Below are 16764 nucleotides of genomic sequence, written 5' to 3' on the forward strand. Positions count from 1 at the left end.
TATCTTAACAATAATCAAGTAGATAAACTCGCCTTCATCCCTTAAAAGAAAACATTCCAATAGCTTTTAGTTTTGTAAGCAATTGATCACAACCCAAATAAGCCTAATCCTTCCTCACAAACTACCTTACTTTAACTATTGGAAGGATTTTCCTACATAGTTTTATGATAGCTTAAGGAGCTAGCACCTTTATTATGTCTAAAAGAGTAGTTGATCCTTTGGGTCTACTATATGAACAAGATGGAAAGGAACTCACCTAGTTAGATGGTAACCTTAGTAAGATCATCAAAGTCATTCAAAACCTCATACTTAGTAATTAGTTGTAGTTTAGGTTAGCAAAATAACTAATTGTTCCCCTTGAACTTTGTTGAAGAAATCAAATAAAAAATAACCATTATCATTCAAAAGCACAAGCTTAGCTTCATTAAAATATTGGTTGTAAGAGAGGAGGAAAATCACACATTTGCATAATTGTTTTTTCTTCTTTCCACTTATTGAAAACAAATGTTTATTTAAATATATAAAATAAAGGAGAAAGAAATCTCATTCAAGGGATCTTGAATGGGTTCTCTCCTAACTTATAATTTGATTTATTGACATTTCTCTAATTACTATATATGAAATTTTTATGCCAATATAACGAAGTATATAAGAAATCAGCACAATCTTTTTTTTTTGATATCTAACTACATTTTTTACATATTTTCTTCTAAATATAAATATACTAGTTTTATAATAATTACTTCAAAATTTCTTAATAATCCTTTAAAGATCTTTGAAGAGACTCACTTTTATCCATAATTTATAAATTTTTTTAAAAAAGAAAGAAAGAAAAAGAAACCTTACATAACGGCCATAACTTTGGTCTGATGCTATCTTAAATAGTAAGGCTAAAAGCTGAAAGCTGAAGAACTAACATAAAATGCCAAAAATTATAAACTATTTCAGAAACAGTGGAGCAGGGTAGATTCCTTGAAAGCAAATAGGGGGTCATGCCCTGCACGGTAAACTACGCAATTGATGTCCGTATCGGTTGTATTCACATGAAGGATGTGGGATGAACTGCATTAACAATCACTCTTTCATATTCATGTGAATTATGTGGGGACATTGAAGGGTATCCAATGGCTTAACCTTTAAGCCTCGTATTCCCTTGTAACTCAAGAATCATGCATTGCAATTAAAAGCATATATACATTTTTATATCAAAGGAATCACAATGTGGGCATTATTGGTTTCCCTCCTAACATGGCAAAAAAGATGTGTTTGTGTCTGAAACTCATGGCAATAGCTTTGATTTTTGTTGCTTTCTACCCTGAAAATGCACAGGGTTTGAAGAGGAACAGGACAGAGAGAATAACAAGATTGCATTTCTATATGCATGATGTTGTATTTGGGCCTAATGCAACAGTGGCACTAGTGGCTTCTCCTTCAGGAAATTTCACAAGTCCTGGATTTGGCAATGTGTTTGTGATTGATGATGTTCTTACAGCAGGGCCATCACCCTATTCTAGGGTTGTTGGAAGAGCACAAGGAATGTACATTGCAGATTCACTCAAGGAACCTAGTTTGATGTTACTGTTCACCGTTGTTCTTCAATCAGGGAAGCACAATGGGAGTACCATAAGCATTCAGGGGGCTGACAGGGCTATCCTTCCACTGAGGGAGGTTTCTGTCGTCGGTGGCACAGGGAGGTTCAGGTTTGCAAGAGGGTATGCAGGGATCATGACACATTCACTGAATCCAAGCACGGCTGTATTGAAATTCAATGTTACTTTGCTACATTAGGGTAATGTCCTTTTTCTAGATTTAGCTTATCGAACAAACTTTGTCATTTTACTTCAAAGCAAACGTTTAGGACTGATTCCTAATTGATGTCAATTAGTGCTAGGTGGGTTTTAGGCCCCTTTCCTGTTCTGTTTGGGTTTGAATTCAAAGGATGATTCAGCCCCTTGTTTGAAAGATTTCAGACCCATAATATCAGGATCCTTGTTAACTGTGTCTTAGTTATTATGAATGGAAAATCATGGTATATCACAAATTTATAGGCGGAGACGTGTTTTAGCCTTAACGATTAATGATTGTTATGGAATTTCAAGGTCATGACAACAGTAAGGATTCCATTTGTTTGGACATTTAAAATGTTGGGCTTCGTCAGACTAAATTGTCCTGGCTTTTTATGAAATTCTAGAACAAATTTTGATGCTCTTTATGAAATGGAATTGTGTGGAATTGCCATTTGATGTTTCAATGGTTTACTGTTTAGGCATACTCTATAACTAATTGCCTCAGAATCATGATTGAGTACTACAACACAGATAAAATTTATCAACTAATGTTTGGCTGCATCAGATTAAATTGTCCTGGCTTTTTATGGAATTGTAGAACAAACTTTGATGGCCTCAATGAAATGCAGAAGTGTGCAATTGTCAATTGATGCTTTAATGGTTTTACTGTTTCAGTAGGCGTACTCCTTTACTAATTGCTTCTGAATCATGTTTGAGATGCTATAACGCCAAGAAATCATATCAAGTAAATATGCTCCCTAGGTTCATCTGGGCAATGTATGTGCTTTTACAGTTTTAACAGTCAGTGTTTCTTCCGCCTGGACATTTCAGGTCTCTAGATTAGCCAAAAATTATGTCCTCCACCAGTCTCTTTTTCATCTTTAACAAGGGTATATGACCAAGAGCCTCGTTCTTAATTTGGGGTAAATACTTGTTGCCATAGTTGATATTGTGATTTAGTTTCTGTAGGATTGGACTTTAAAGAAAAAATTCTTGTTTGTGTAGGTCTTTGTGGGACATTATGTTGATTCTGTTTCATCATATTAACCTTAAGCTATGTTTTGGCCTATAACCTGAATATGTTGTGTACAACGACCTTTGATATCAGATGCCTGGTTTTGCTATTGTACTGACCTTACCAAACAACATTAGCTGCAAAAAAATGTGACTAATACAATAATCTGAGAACCTGTTCAGAATCTAATTACTGGCATCTTCATTTTTCAAACTCCTCTAAAAAGATGGAGAAGGTTCTCTAAAATGATGGGGAAGGTTCTCTTACCAGAATTTCATGAAAATAAGTCAGTTATACAATTTAAAGCAATCCACTTATTAAAAGACCACGTTTTAGTTTTGCCTTACATGCTCCATGAAAACTGTGACTCTTCCACAATTTCACGAAATTCTGGATTCACGATGTCCTTGATTACAGGCTAAAAGAACCAAAAAAAATTTATTTAAAGAAGTGCCAAAGCTGTAAAACATTTCATAAAACAATGGATCTGGGAAGACTCCTTGAAAGCAATTGGAGAACATGTTCTGCACAAAAAAGCATACGAGTGATCTACGCACAGTTTGCGAATCACGAAAAATATGGAATAAACTGCATTAACATGTTCTGCACAAAAAAGCACACAAGTGATCTACGCACAGTTTGTGAATCGCGAAAAATATGGAATAAATTGCATTAACGACCACTCTTTCTTATATTCATATGTAAATTATGGGGACATTGAAGGGTATCCAGTGGCTTAGTGGCTCAACCCCACAAGCCTTTTCTCCTTTGTACCTCAAGAATCATGCATTACATTGGAAAATGCATTTATATTGAATTCATAAAACTGTGAAAAGTTGTTATTTGCATCAACATTTCAAATCAATGTTCATGATCCATCATCAAGATAATAAAGAGCAATTGAAGAAGATGATTGATTGCAGACTAAGATCAAATAGAAAAAGGAGGTTGGGATGGAAGTAGAAATCACAAAATTTCAGTTTAAAAGGGAAACGTTGACACAAAACAATTCTACACAATTGAATCCAAAAATCTTATGAAAAAACAAAGGAATAGCAATGTGGACATTATTGAGATCTTTTCTAACATGACAAAAAAAGGCATGTTTTCTGCCCTGAAACTATTCATGGGTTGAAGAGGAACAGGACAAAGAGAATAACAAGATTGCATTTTTATATGCATGATGTTCTATTTGGGCCTAATGCAACAACCATTCAAGGGGTTTCTGCTTCAGTGAACTTCAGAAATCCTGGTTTTGGCAAAGCTTATGTGATTATTGATGTTCTTATAGCAGGGTCATCACTCAATAAGGCTCGTTGAAAGAGCATAGGGAATGTACATTGCAGATTCATTTAAGAAATTAGGGTGATACATATTGTTTTATTTTTAAATCATTTTGTGTAGGATTTTGTTTGTATCAACGTTTCGGATCACATTCTATTATCTACTATCAGAATGAGTATGAAAGAACTGTGTAATGTGATGCTCACTGTTGTTGAAAAAGGTCTTTGTTGCTGACAGCGTTACTGGCTCATTGAGAAGGTTTCTATTGTTGGTGCACAGGAAGATTCAGGTTTGCAAAAGGGAATGTAGGGATCATGATAAATTTATTGAATCCAAACAAAGCTTTATTGAAATTTATTGATTCAATGTTACTGTACTACACTAGGGTAATCCTTCTACCTCGTTTTAGCTTATTGAACAAGCTATGTTATTCCTTCGAAGTAAAAATTTTGGACCCGTTTCCTTATTGATGTAACTAGAAGTTAGTATCATGTGGGTTTCATTTCCCTTACCTCTTCTGTTTGGGAATGACTTAAAAGGATGGTCCAGTCCCTTGTTTGAGTGATTTCAGATTCGTTATTTCAGAATCCTTCTAGATTGTATTCAAGTTGTTATCAATGAAAAACAACGATATGCCACAAATCTAGAAATGGCAGAGATGTGTTTTAGCCTCAAGGGTTCATGGATTCTTATGGAATTTCAGGGTTATGAGTAAGGGTTTATTTTCTTTGGGCATTTAAAATGGTTGGGCTGCATAGATTAAATCTTCTTGTTTTTTCACAGAATTTCGAGAATAAACTTTGATACTTCTAATGGGATATAAAAGCAAAAAACACTTATACAACCACTGTAACAGGATGAGAGAATGGGCCAATTGAAAATTTTCAATGGAAGCCCTCTCAGCACATATCTTACCATAGAAGCTATATCTGAATTTCAGAGGCCCCTTTTCTATTTCTAAAATTTGTCTCTGAAGGCACTCCAAGGAAGCCTTGTGACCGAAATTTATATGACTGAAGCATGCAACTGGAATGGATGAGCGTGCTTCACTCTTCTGCTTTTAGGCTTGTGAGGCTCAAATGGAACTTGTGCTTATAGCTACCCATGTCTTAATTCAATTATCCCCTAGATTGGTCCCCGAAACGATTCCCCTAGATTGGTCCCCGAAACGATTCTGCTGAAAATAAAGCTTTCTCACTTTAGTCTTGGGGTGATAACTGATAACTTAGAAATGATTTCCTTAAAGACCTTACAGGATAGTCCATCACTTTATGTTTGCCTAACAATTTAATGGCCGGGCTTCAGGTCTGTACAGGGGAGAGGATCTTATAGCAGAGCAGGAGCGGGCTGTGTGGTGGGTATATAAGTTGATGAATCTGAATTCAATAGTGAGGCACTATTTTTAAAAAGTATTTTTTAAATCTAAAAAGCAATCAATTATGTGATGTTTCATGAGAGGGCACCAATTAAACATGGCTTAGTGTACAACTAATGGTCTTATTTTATTTTGACCATTTTAGACACCTCAACAAAAAAACATGCTGGCATGACATCATATTTGAACATGTGAACTGTAAACCAAATTTTATAAATACAAAAATTGACAAATAAACTACTGTATAAAACTGAAATCATTTTATTTTATGTCTAAAATAAATTATAATATCATTGAAGTGACTCCACTATTATTTTATTTAATGCCAGTTAAATGACATTTTGACATTGTTATAAAATTTGCCTACATTTTGATTAGTCTTAACTCTCATATCAATTTTTTTTGCCTAGAGCAAGATAACTTAGACAACTCTATATCTAATTTAGGGCCTCTAAGATGCCCTTGATTCTTTTAGCTCATATTAAAATTCTAGTGTGGCTCTAGGCTAACTCAACTCAATGTTATTGTTACCCATAGATTTGTCAAAACGTTTAAATTGTGCATCTAACACTTGTATAAAAGAACATCACCCTTGGGTCATCTTGTCACATGAATTTGTACCCTATTGAACCAAGTCTAGCATTCCAATGATACAATAGAACTAACCTCAAGGTGTGGGACCCTTGCGAATGAAGTCACATCTTTGTAGAAGGTTGAATTCCTCACTATTCTAGATGCAAAAGTGCTAATCCAACTTAGTACTGAACAACCCTACAAGTAATCCTAATTTATCAACTTACAAGAGGAAAAAAGAGAGAGATTGCAAAATATTAAAAGGGTGGCGATGCACCAAAATAAAAATATGTTTCTTCTTGCCTTGTATAGCACATAGAATCAACAAAATCACTACGGAAGTATACACAACTCTTTATCACCAACTTAACATAACTAAATATGAATGTTAGGACCTATAAGACATAAAAGTGTTAGAAATAACCCACAATCAACACCTATAGAAGATTAACACAACATGCAATCCTCAATAAAGATGATGAACAATATACATCCATAGAGGTAACAAGGTTTTCTCAATATACATGAACATAGAAGGGGTAGAAAGCAACAACTTCTATTTATGCAAGGTATAGGTTAAGTTACAGTAACAAAGGTGCAAAAAAACACAAGTCTCTATACAAAATTATGGGAATAACCCTTAGAATGAGCACACAAGTCCCTTTTATTTATTTGCTAGGAACTAGAGGAAGATAAGGCATGTGAATAGGCCAAAAATCCCGATTTCCCACATAACCAATCATATTTAGACATGTACTTCAAATCTTGAGCTAGAGGCATGAGAAAACAACCATGCCCTAACATGATGATTTTATGGAAGAAGTGCAAAAGCCCCCACAAAATTTGCTACAAAAATCACAAATAGGGATGGTGTTTTAACAAGAAGAGTTTCATATAACAAATGAGCATGAACACCATATCTACCACTATAATCCACAAAAATATATTTAAAACCTTCCTTTTAGCTCCATAGATCAAAGATCTGGTAGTTGTGGGAGTCCCTACAACATTAATAGCCTTTTTTGTATGGAAACATGAAAATGTATTGGACTTCTCCTTAAACCCTTGGGGGACTCAAAGTTCCTTTGGGACCAAATGAAGGATGTGAATAAGGAACAAGGGGAAAAAATGACATTTGAACTTGGTCCCTATATCCCTAGGGGACCAAAAGAAGGAAGAAGGGGAATGGGGAAGAAGGAAGGAACAAGGATATTTGGACTTGGTCTCTATATTCTCGAGGGACTCAAAGTTCCTTGGAGACCCCAAAAAAAGGAAGAAGGGGAATATGGAATAAGGAACAAGGACATTTAGACTTGGTCCCTATATCTTCAAGGGACTTGAAGTTATCTGGGGACCAAAAGAAGGAAGTGGCCCTAGACTTAGTTGCTTTTGGATTTTTTCTCAAATGTATATTTAACTAAAGGCTAGTGAAGGAGAGCCAAGACCACTACATGCATATTTGAGTATAATAAATTTGTTAAGATTAAAAAAAATGATTATAATTGATGGACAATAAAGGGGACAATAAATGCCAATAGATCATTTGATAATCTAGAATTCATGTGGAATAACTCTTTACTAACCTGTAACATACACTAAAATACTTGGAATAATTGAAGCCTCTATCATAGGTCTATCTTTGCTAGTGATTTTTTTAATGAAAAAATTGTCGATTGAAAAACAATTTGAATCAACTACTTCAATTTCGGTTAGTAGAATGAAATAGTAGAGGACCTAAATTGCTAAAAAAAAGGGATAACTTAGTCCAATGAGTATCAAATCACCACTCTAATATTTATAAAGTGTTTATGTCAAATTATTTTTTCCATAGTAGATTGCACATTTATATTAGGGAATCATCTAGAAATTAAGGCACATTTCAATTAATCACCACTCATGTTTGGAATTGTGTTCCTAATTACCCAACATTTATATTTGTTTTTCAACAATAAGACAAAATTCATCATACTATTTTTGGAATAATTTTTCTATTTAAAATCTATATTTAATTATTAAATTAATATCTACAAATCAAATATTTTTTAACTAAAAAACAATTTTTATAATATAATTCATTTTCATAACTATAAAATTGATGTATCTATCTTATATGATTAATTCAATAAATTATGAAAACAACCAACTATATAATTTAGATTTATTACTTCTATTCAAAAGACACTTGTTTATGATGTAATATTTTCCCCTCCTTGGCCTCAGAAGGGGCTCAAGATATCCCATATATACATTTCCATACCCATTTAGTTCATCGGACACAACAACAGGAAAGAGTAAACCACAAGCAGAGCAATGAGCACCACAACTTCGATAACAGCGATCTTTTGCCAGTTGTGCTTCAAGTTTGCCAACATAGCTGCCTTGCATGAATTACAGTCATAGCAAAGTTGATCCTGCTCATTACTCCATCTGCTACACTCCATGTCTGTTAAGCTGCTTGCGGTGGAAGTCCAAAAAGTGGCATTCACATACACAAAGTTGCAAGAGCTTGGAGGCTTGCAGCAGCCAGACTGCAAATTCGATTCAAATTTCACATGTTATTATACAGAAAAATGTCAAAACCCATCAAAACCCTAGTCTTCAGAAGTGATGGAGAGAGGTAACAGAGTAATTACAAATGATATATATGTCTATATTTCAAAAATAAGAAGTAAAAACATAAACGAAGCTGCAGATTACATAAACCACAAATGATTATATTAATGAAACCACTGGTGATTACATTCACATTCGAATTACAGAGCCGCTTCTCTTTCTTTCATAAGAAATAATAACATAGACCCTTGTTTTTATCTTCTTCTCAGCCTCCTGTGGCTTCAGCAAAACCAGTTTTTCTACCCCTGTTTTTCTCTTTTTTGATTGTTGCAGCTGGATGTTTCAAAGACTGTTCTTTTACATGCATACATTTAAAACTGCACCTTTCCTACCTATTCATATACCCCACAAATTCTCAGCATATCCTTCTCCTCTATTTCTATCTTCATCTCATTGTCTCTCACTCATACTTTTTTTTCCATATCGCTCCATCTTTCTATCCCTCGATTTCTCTCTTTCATTCTCTTTATATTGGTAATAGAATTTAATTATCTTTCTGAATTGAAGGTTTAGTTTCTCTTTTGTAAGTGGACAAATAGTCAATTTGAAGCTATCACTTCTCCATTGTAATCATTGTTGCACAAATAACATTATTTGTCAAATAACCTATCAATTGACCTTATGTGATGCACAAATGTATGCAAGCAAGCAATAGAACAATTTTTTTCCTAATCAACCTCCCACATTTTCTTGACATACCTATTGCACACCAAGATTTTATCTTCTTCTCAACTTACTATTGCTTCAGCAAAACCGATTATTCTGCCCCTGTTTTTCTCTTCATTGGTTATTGCAGCTAGATGTTTCAAGACTGTTCTTTTACATGCATACATCTAAAACTGCACCTTTCCTTTTTATTTATATACCCCACAAGATAATAAACGAAAAAACATATTAAATGCAGTTACTAATCACTGTGGAAAAATCAGAGCAAGGAGATTTTGCAATCAAAATCATCTTGAAATGTGTCTTATGCTTGATCAGAGTGAATGGAGATGATAAGACAGTAGACGATAGATGAGGAAGAAAATATACAGAGGAATAAATATGGTAGTTGGGATTGAATTCAACAAGAGGCAGAGTTCAGATGGATCTAGTGGTTGAACATCCTAACTTAGCATTTGTCAAAATCTTACATGAAAATTTCAATTTACTTCCAGTTTTTCACAGCAGCTTACTTGAGAAGTCCCTTGCTTGTAAAAGTTTCAGAGCCACATCATCAAGTATGATGCTACATCAGCATGCTTTTTGCCAAGGTGTCCAAAACAGTCCAAAAATAAGGTGAGACCAATAATCCTGCATAAGGGGCCCATATTGGTGCAACTGATTGACATCGCATGATTGATTGCTTTTCACAACTGACTCAACTAAAAAAAAGAAGATTTTGAATTTTTGAGGCGTGGAAGGTCAAGTGAGTTACCTGAATTGGTTGTAGAACTGCTCTGCAACTTTGCCGACCGAATCATCAGCAAGTTTCTTGCATACTTTGGCGTCCTGAAGGCTGCTTTTCGTGCTTTTCCACTCGCTGCTGTTTTCCACTCTCTTCTGCAAACAGTAGTCTCCCAGCTGGTATTCTCTGTACCCTTTCCCTGAGACGGCCTGACCGCCATCGTCAGTAACAGCGTAGGCGATGGCAGTGAAGAAGGACAAGAGCAGAATGAGCGCACACATGGCGGCCAAGTAAAAGCAGAACAGCCGTGAGACTCTGCAGAAGAAGCCTAACAAGCCGGTGAGAGAGACAAGCATGAGAAAAGCCCCGAAGGTTATCGCAGACCATGGAAGAAGCTTCTCGCAGTCGTTGTCTGCCTCCGTTGCGAGCCATATTCCAGCGCCCAAGATCGGTACAGAGAGCATAGATGTTGAAAATGTAAGTAATCCGATTATGGTAATACCCATTCTGAAATATCTTTGATATGCATATCATTCATTTCTTTTAGGCTTCCTGCCAAGCCATAGAACGATTGCATTCTTGAGCATATAAAAAGGTCTGATGAAGCAACCTATAACACAATTCATATTTTTCACCAGTCCATTGTTTGTTTTGAAATACCTGATTTGCAAGGAGTTTAAGATGGTCTACCATGCCGAAAGCAAGCTCCAATTACTATATTTCGACATCCATACATTTTTTTCCTTTGGGTCCACTACTGTATAAGTCGGTAAACATACCCATCCAAAACAAATTGGAGAGTATGTCAGCTATGTAAGGTCTTTCTGTTTACAGACGCAGAGATACTTGAAAATCTTCTTATACATAGAAGCAGAAGATATTTGAAAATCTGTAAGCTACAGTTAGAATGAGAGTTATTAAATATCTAAACATTGCAAAAATATTTGCCAGTGGCCACTACAGCAGCACAAAAACACATATCAAAGCATTTGGAGTCTTATCCATGAACAACATTCCAACAGATTTTCTTCCTTGCGCCCAGCGCTATAAGAATGCAATATGCATGAACTAAATAACTACTGAATGTGATACATATTAACTGAACTGATTAAAATAGTTAAAATCATGAAAACAAATCCTGCACCTATGCTTAAAAAAGGGAAACGATAATATAACAGTGGCTAGGGGTAAGTTAAGGTGGAAACTGGAAACAGCAGTAAATGTCATAGTTCGACTAAATTGTAGGCTTTTCATGAAATTGTCCTGGCTTTTTATGAAATTCTAGAACAAACTTTGATGATCTTAATGAAATGCAAAAGTGTGTAATTGCCGTTTGATGTTTCAATGGTTTACTGTTTCAGTAGGCATACTCTATGATAATTGCCTCAGAATCATGATTGAGAACCTACAACATAAAGAAAATTTATCAACTAAAGTTTTACTGTATCAGACTAAATTGTCCTGGCTTTTTACGGAATTATAGAATAAATTTTTATGGTCTTAATGAAATGCAAAAAGTGTGTAATTGCCATTTGATGTTTTAATGGTATACTGTTTCAGTAGGCATAATCTTTTACTAATTGCCTTGAATCATGTTTGAGATACTATAACGCCAAGAAATTATATCAACTAAATATGCTCCCCAGGCTCATCTGGGTATCGTGCGTGCTTTTACCGTTTTACCAGTCCCTACTCCCTAATTGATGCTTCCCCTTGGAAATTTCAGGTCTCTAGATTTCCCCAAAAAAATGTCCTCCACTAATCTGTTTTTCATCTTTACTAAGGGTATATGACAAAGGGTCTCGTTCTTAATTTGGGGTGAAAACTTGTTGCCATAGTTGATATTGTGATTTAGTTTCTGTAGGATTGGACTTCAAAGAAAAACTTCTTTGTTTGTGTAGGCTTTTATGGGGCATTATGTTGATTCTGTTTCATCTGATTTACCTCCAGCTAAGTTTTGCCCTATAACCTGAATATATTGTGTAAAACAACTTTTGATATAACATGCGTGGTTTTGGGATTGTAATTGTTAATGCATGATAGCTTTGGTAAGATAAATATGATTGAATGAGAGATAAATAAAGTCTCTCATTCAAACATTTATTATCGTGAGGGGGCACGATCAAGTGATGTCTTGATCGGCCATGTCTAAAAGACATGGCCGGTCAAGGCATCGCTTGACCATACCCAGCCCACTACATATACCAAATGAAATGTGTGAGAATAGATTTTTGAAATAAAAAATGCTCCTCCTCTCCTGCAACATAAAAGAAGACAATCAGATTTATACAACAATTCAGTGATAGATAATACATAGAACAAGATAAATTTTAATTCTGATCCACAAAATTAACATGGTATCAGAGCCAGGTTTCCTTCTATAAAGCCTAACCACCTGAAGGAAGATCCGATTAAGATCAGATTGATATCTCCTTGAAAGTCTCGAATATAGCCATATTGCAAGAACTTGTCCTCTCAAACTTAAACTACAAGCGTCCCTTGCTGAAGTCAGAAATTCAGACGTATGTTCAGAAAAATATGTTCTCTAGAAGAAACTCAAGATACCTTGTGATTGAGAGGGAGCTTACTAATCAAGATTGAGCACTTTTGAGGTAAAAATTGTAAATATTGATTATTATTATTAATACTAATAATTATTTTATGGGCCCTGTGTAAATCATAAGGAAGTGACGACTTCCAAATGATTTCCACTTGTATTTTTGAGGTTATTGGAAGGTGACGATCTTACAATAACTCAAGATTGTGTGCATTGCAGCTTCACTCAAGAAATTAGGGCAATGTTTATTATTTTATTTCTGGATTATATTGTGTAGGATTTTGTTTGCATCAACATTTCAGATTTAAGAGTGAGGCTGTGTAATGTGAGATTGCTGCTTACTTTCGTTATTCAATTGAATAAACACAATGGGAGTACCATAAACATTTGGGGGGCTGGCAGTGTTACTAGTTCATTGAGGGAGATTTCAGTTATTGGTGATATAAAGAGGTTCAAGTTTGTAGGGATGAAAATGGCTATATAATCTTTAGAATGCATCAAAACATCATTATCTTTTATACATTACAATATTTCCTTACTCATGACCTTGAAATTCCGTAAGAATCCATGAATCGTTGAAGCTAAAACACATCTCTGTTATTTCTAGAATTGTGGCATGTCGTTGGTTTTCATTGATAACAACTTGAATACAATCTAGAAGAATTCTGAAATAATGATTCTGAAATCACTCAAACAAGGGACTGGACCATCCTTTGAATTCAATCCCAAACAGAAGATGTAAGGGAAATAAAACCCACATGATATTAATTTCTAGTTAACATCAATAAGGAATCGGGTCCAAAATTTTTACTTCAAAGGAAATGAAAAAGCTTGCTTGGTAACCTAAATCGAGGTAGAAGACTAACCCTAGTGTAGTAAATTGATGTTAACTAGAAATTAATATCATGTGGGTTTTATTTCCCTTACATCTTCTGTTTGGGATTGAATTCAAAGGATGGTCCAGTCCCTTGTTTGAGTGATTTCAGAATCATTATTTCAGAATTCTTCTAGATTGTATTCAAGTTGTTATCAATGAAAAACAACGATATGCCACAATTCTAGAAATGACAGAGATGTGTTTTAGCCTCAACGATTCATGGATTCTTACGGAATTTCAAGGTCATGAGTAAGGGTTTATTTTCTTTGGGCATTTAATATTGCTGGGCTACTTTGATTAAATCCTCTTGTTTTTTCATGGAATTTCAAGAATAATCTTTGCTTGATGGGATACAAAAGCAAAAAAATTATACAGCCACTAAAATAGGATGAGAGGTCCTCATCATTCACGTAAAGAGCTGACTTTTCAACTACAAGATTCTGCTCCTTACTTGCAAGTTGCAACTACTTTTTCTATTCAAAAATTCCAATATGTTGACTGTTTCTCAAAACTCTGTTCCCAGATAGTTCAGGGATCCGACTAATCTGAGCCAAGTTTTATCCTTTTCAAATTATATGAACCAATTGAAAATTTTCTATTGTAACATAGAAGCTCTATCCTTTTCTATTTCTAGAATTTTCAAATTATTGGGTTCAAAGGGCCCTTTTCTATTTCTAATAAAATTCTCTCTCAAGGCACTCCAAGGAAGCCTTGTAACAGAAATTTATATCACTGAAGTATGCAACTGAAATGGCTGAGGGTGCTTCACTTCTCTGCTTCTAGGCTTGTGAGGCTCAAATGGAAAACTTGTGCTTATAGACACCCATGTCTTAACTCAATTGCCCCCTAGATTGGCCCCTGAAACAACTCTCTTTGAAAAGAAAGCTTTCCCAAGGAACGATTTTGTTACAAAATATTGAAAGTCCATTACTTCATGTCTGCCTATCAAATTAAGGGCCTGGCCTCAGGCCTGTACACACTGAAATTAGATATAATATCATTGAAGTGACTCCAATTTCATGATTTGACTATTATTTAATTTAATATAAGTGGGTTGGCATTTTGACATTTTCTTATATGAGTTTTTGGATTTGATTGTGTAGGTGTTTTTGTATCAACGTTTCGGATCACCCTCCCCGATCTTTCATCAGAATGAAAAAAACACCTTTACAATCATATTCAGAAGCTCATACAAGCAATTTCATGAATTTGTAGAAATCTACTTACTTTAATTTTGACATTTTTATAAAATTTGATTGCTGGTACATCACATGCTAAGAGATATGAGGTGAAGGGAATCAATTGACTATATCATACAAAAACATATGTGTAATTTAGAGCATTCTAGTTGTTTTAAATGGGCATGGATTGGCAAGGTTAAATATATTTCTTGTTTGGTTGTAATTTTCAAATAAAAGAGGGTATTCCAGGATTGTAGTTTAACTGGTGAGAACTAGAGTATGTTTTTTAAGTTATAATTTATTTATTTTGTAAAAATAAGTTTTTTACAATTTATAAATTATATATTATAATTACAATTTTGTAGAATTATATTTTAGTAATATTATGAATATTTGTAGAGGTGAAGAGTACATACAATTTATATAATTTAACATAGTTGTTGATTTTAAACATTGTTTATCTTTTAGACGCACTATTTTATATATTTTTTGATTAGTCTTAACTTTCATATAATATGTCTTGCCTAGAACATGATTACTTAAGCAACTCGTATCTAATTTAGGACCTCTTAAAATGCCCTTGACTCTCTTAGCTCAAATTCAAGTTCTGGTGTGATTCTAGATTAACTAAAATCAATGTTATTTTTACACATATATTTGTGCGAAAAAGCTCAAATTGTGCAGAGACTTGTTAAACAGAACATTGCTTTTGGCTGCATAGCATCTTTAATTGTAAGTTTTTGTTATATTACATTTTTTTTACAATAATGTTTAAAATTTAAAAGATTTCAATTCTAAAATAACTCAAAGGATGTAAGTAAAAATTAATCTATAACAACTACAACAATGCTTGCAACCAACCTATCAAATTGGAGAAGCTTATCAATTAAGTTGAAAATGTGTAAGTTTTTGGAGGCACAAAAAGAGAATTGAGCTCGACAAAAATGGTGAAGCCTAGATTCGTTTATCTTTTATGACTTCCTATTCTTCCCTAATTGCTTGCATTAGTAAGAGAGTTGTAAAGACGATGTCAAGAATAGATGAGGAAAAATAGTTTTATAGAGAAGCTTTCCTCTCTTTAAAGTTTTTATGTTATTATAGTATTTTTTTTTTGTTTTTTAGTTGTGATTTTTTAAATGAGAAAAACTACTATTTGGACTAAATTACAACTTAATTATTATTTGTATTTTTCATTACATGTTGCTTGATTTTTTTTACTGATTTCGTTTTCTTAATGTTTGTATTCTCTCTACTTTTCTTTGTGCATAGTTTTCTATAGTGATTCCATGTAGCATGATAGTGTCGTTTGTTGTGCTTTATGTGTTTAATATCAATATCTTGTTATAATTGATTTTTCTTAATGTAATTTAAAAATTAGATCATTCTTTGCACCATGAATGGTGTTTATTTAATTTAAGTTTTAATTATTTTTAAGATATTTAACATTAGTTGATGAATTTTATGGCTTGCAGGAATTATTAATTGGTTGATGTTAAAAATAGTAAAATTGATCAAGTAATGGTTAGAGTAATAGTTCAATTTTACTCTTTTTGATAATGATCAATCTTGGCATATTTTACATAATTTAAAAAAAAATAAAGGTATACTAGTTCAACAACTTAATAGAAGTAAACATGAAAGTTAAGATCTATAAGTCTCTAAAGGGGTAAAAATAACCCACATTCAACACCTATAGTAGATTAACACAACATGCAAACCTCAATAAAGATTGTAAAAATTATACATATGCAAGGTATACTCAGTATGCGTGAACAAAGAGGAGGTAGAAATAAATAGTTTCTATTTATATAGAGGTATAGGTGAAGTTATAATAATAAAGGTGAAAAATGCATGATTATGTATAGAGAATTGAGGGAAGAACCCTTATAATAACCACCAAAGTCCCTTTTACTCATCTATTGGGTGCCAAAGGAAGATAAGGCATGTGAATGGGATAGAAATCCTAGTTTTCCACATAGCCAATCATATGTAGACATGTGTACTACAGATACTGAGTTTGAGGTAGGTTGATTAGCATGACACAACGTGCTAGATCTTTCAACTCTCCTTGTGTTGCATTTGCATGAGTGGAACTAGCATAACACAACTTGC

The 16764-nt window shown here is 33.9% G+C and overlaps 2 protein-coding genes across 2 annotated transcripts; one reads left to right on the forward strand and one right to left on the reverse strand.

The window, feature by feature from the left end:
* The first annotated feature begins 951 nt into the window (after positions 1–951).
* LOC131873529 (dirigent protein 2-like) lies at positions 952–2045 on the forward strand. The gene has a single exon (XM_059216365.1). It carries the CDS (start codon positions 1249–1251, stop codon positions 1786–1788), a length of 540 nt encoding a protein of 179 aa, XP_059072348.1. The 5' UTR covers positions 952–1248; the 3' UTR covers positions 1789–2045.
* Positions 2046–3145: 1100 nt separating this feature from the next.
* LOC131873528 (tetraspanin-8-like) lies at positions 3146–10607 on the reverse strand. The gene is made up of 3 exons (XM_059216364.1): positions 10068–10607; positions 8332–8581; positions 3146–3220 (listed from the first exon to the last, which is right to left on the reverse strand). Exons 1-3 carry the CDS (start codon positions 10541–10543, stop codon positions 3146–3148), a joined length of 801 nt encoding a protein of 266 aa, XP_059072347.1. The 5' UTR covers positions 10544–10607.
* Positions 10608–16764: the final 6157 nt, after the last annotated feature.

Source organism: Cryptomeria japonica, unplaced genomic scaffold, assembly GCF_030272615.1.
Source record: "Cryptomeria japonica unplaced genomic scaffold, Sugi_1.0 HiC_scaffold_1927, whole genome shotgun sequence".
NCBI classification, from domain to species: Eukaryota; Viridiplantae; Streptophyta; class Pinopsida; order Cupressales; family Cupressaceae; genus Cryptomeria; species Cryptomeria japonica.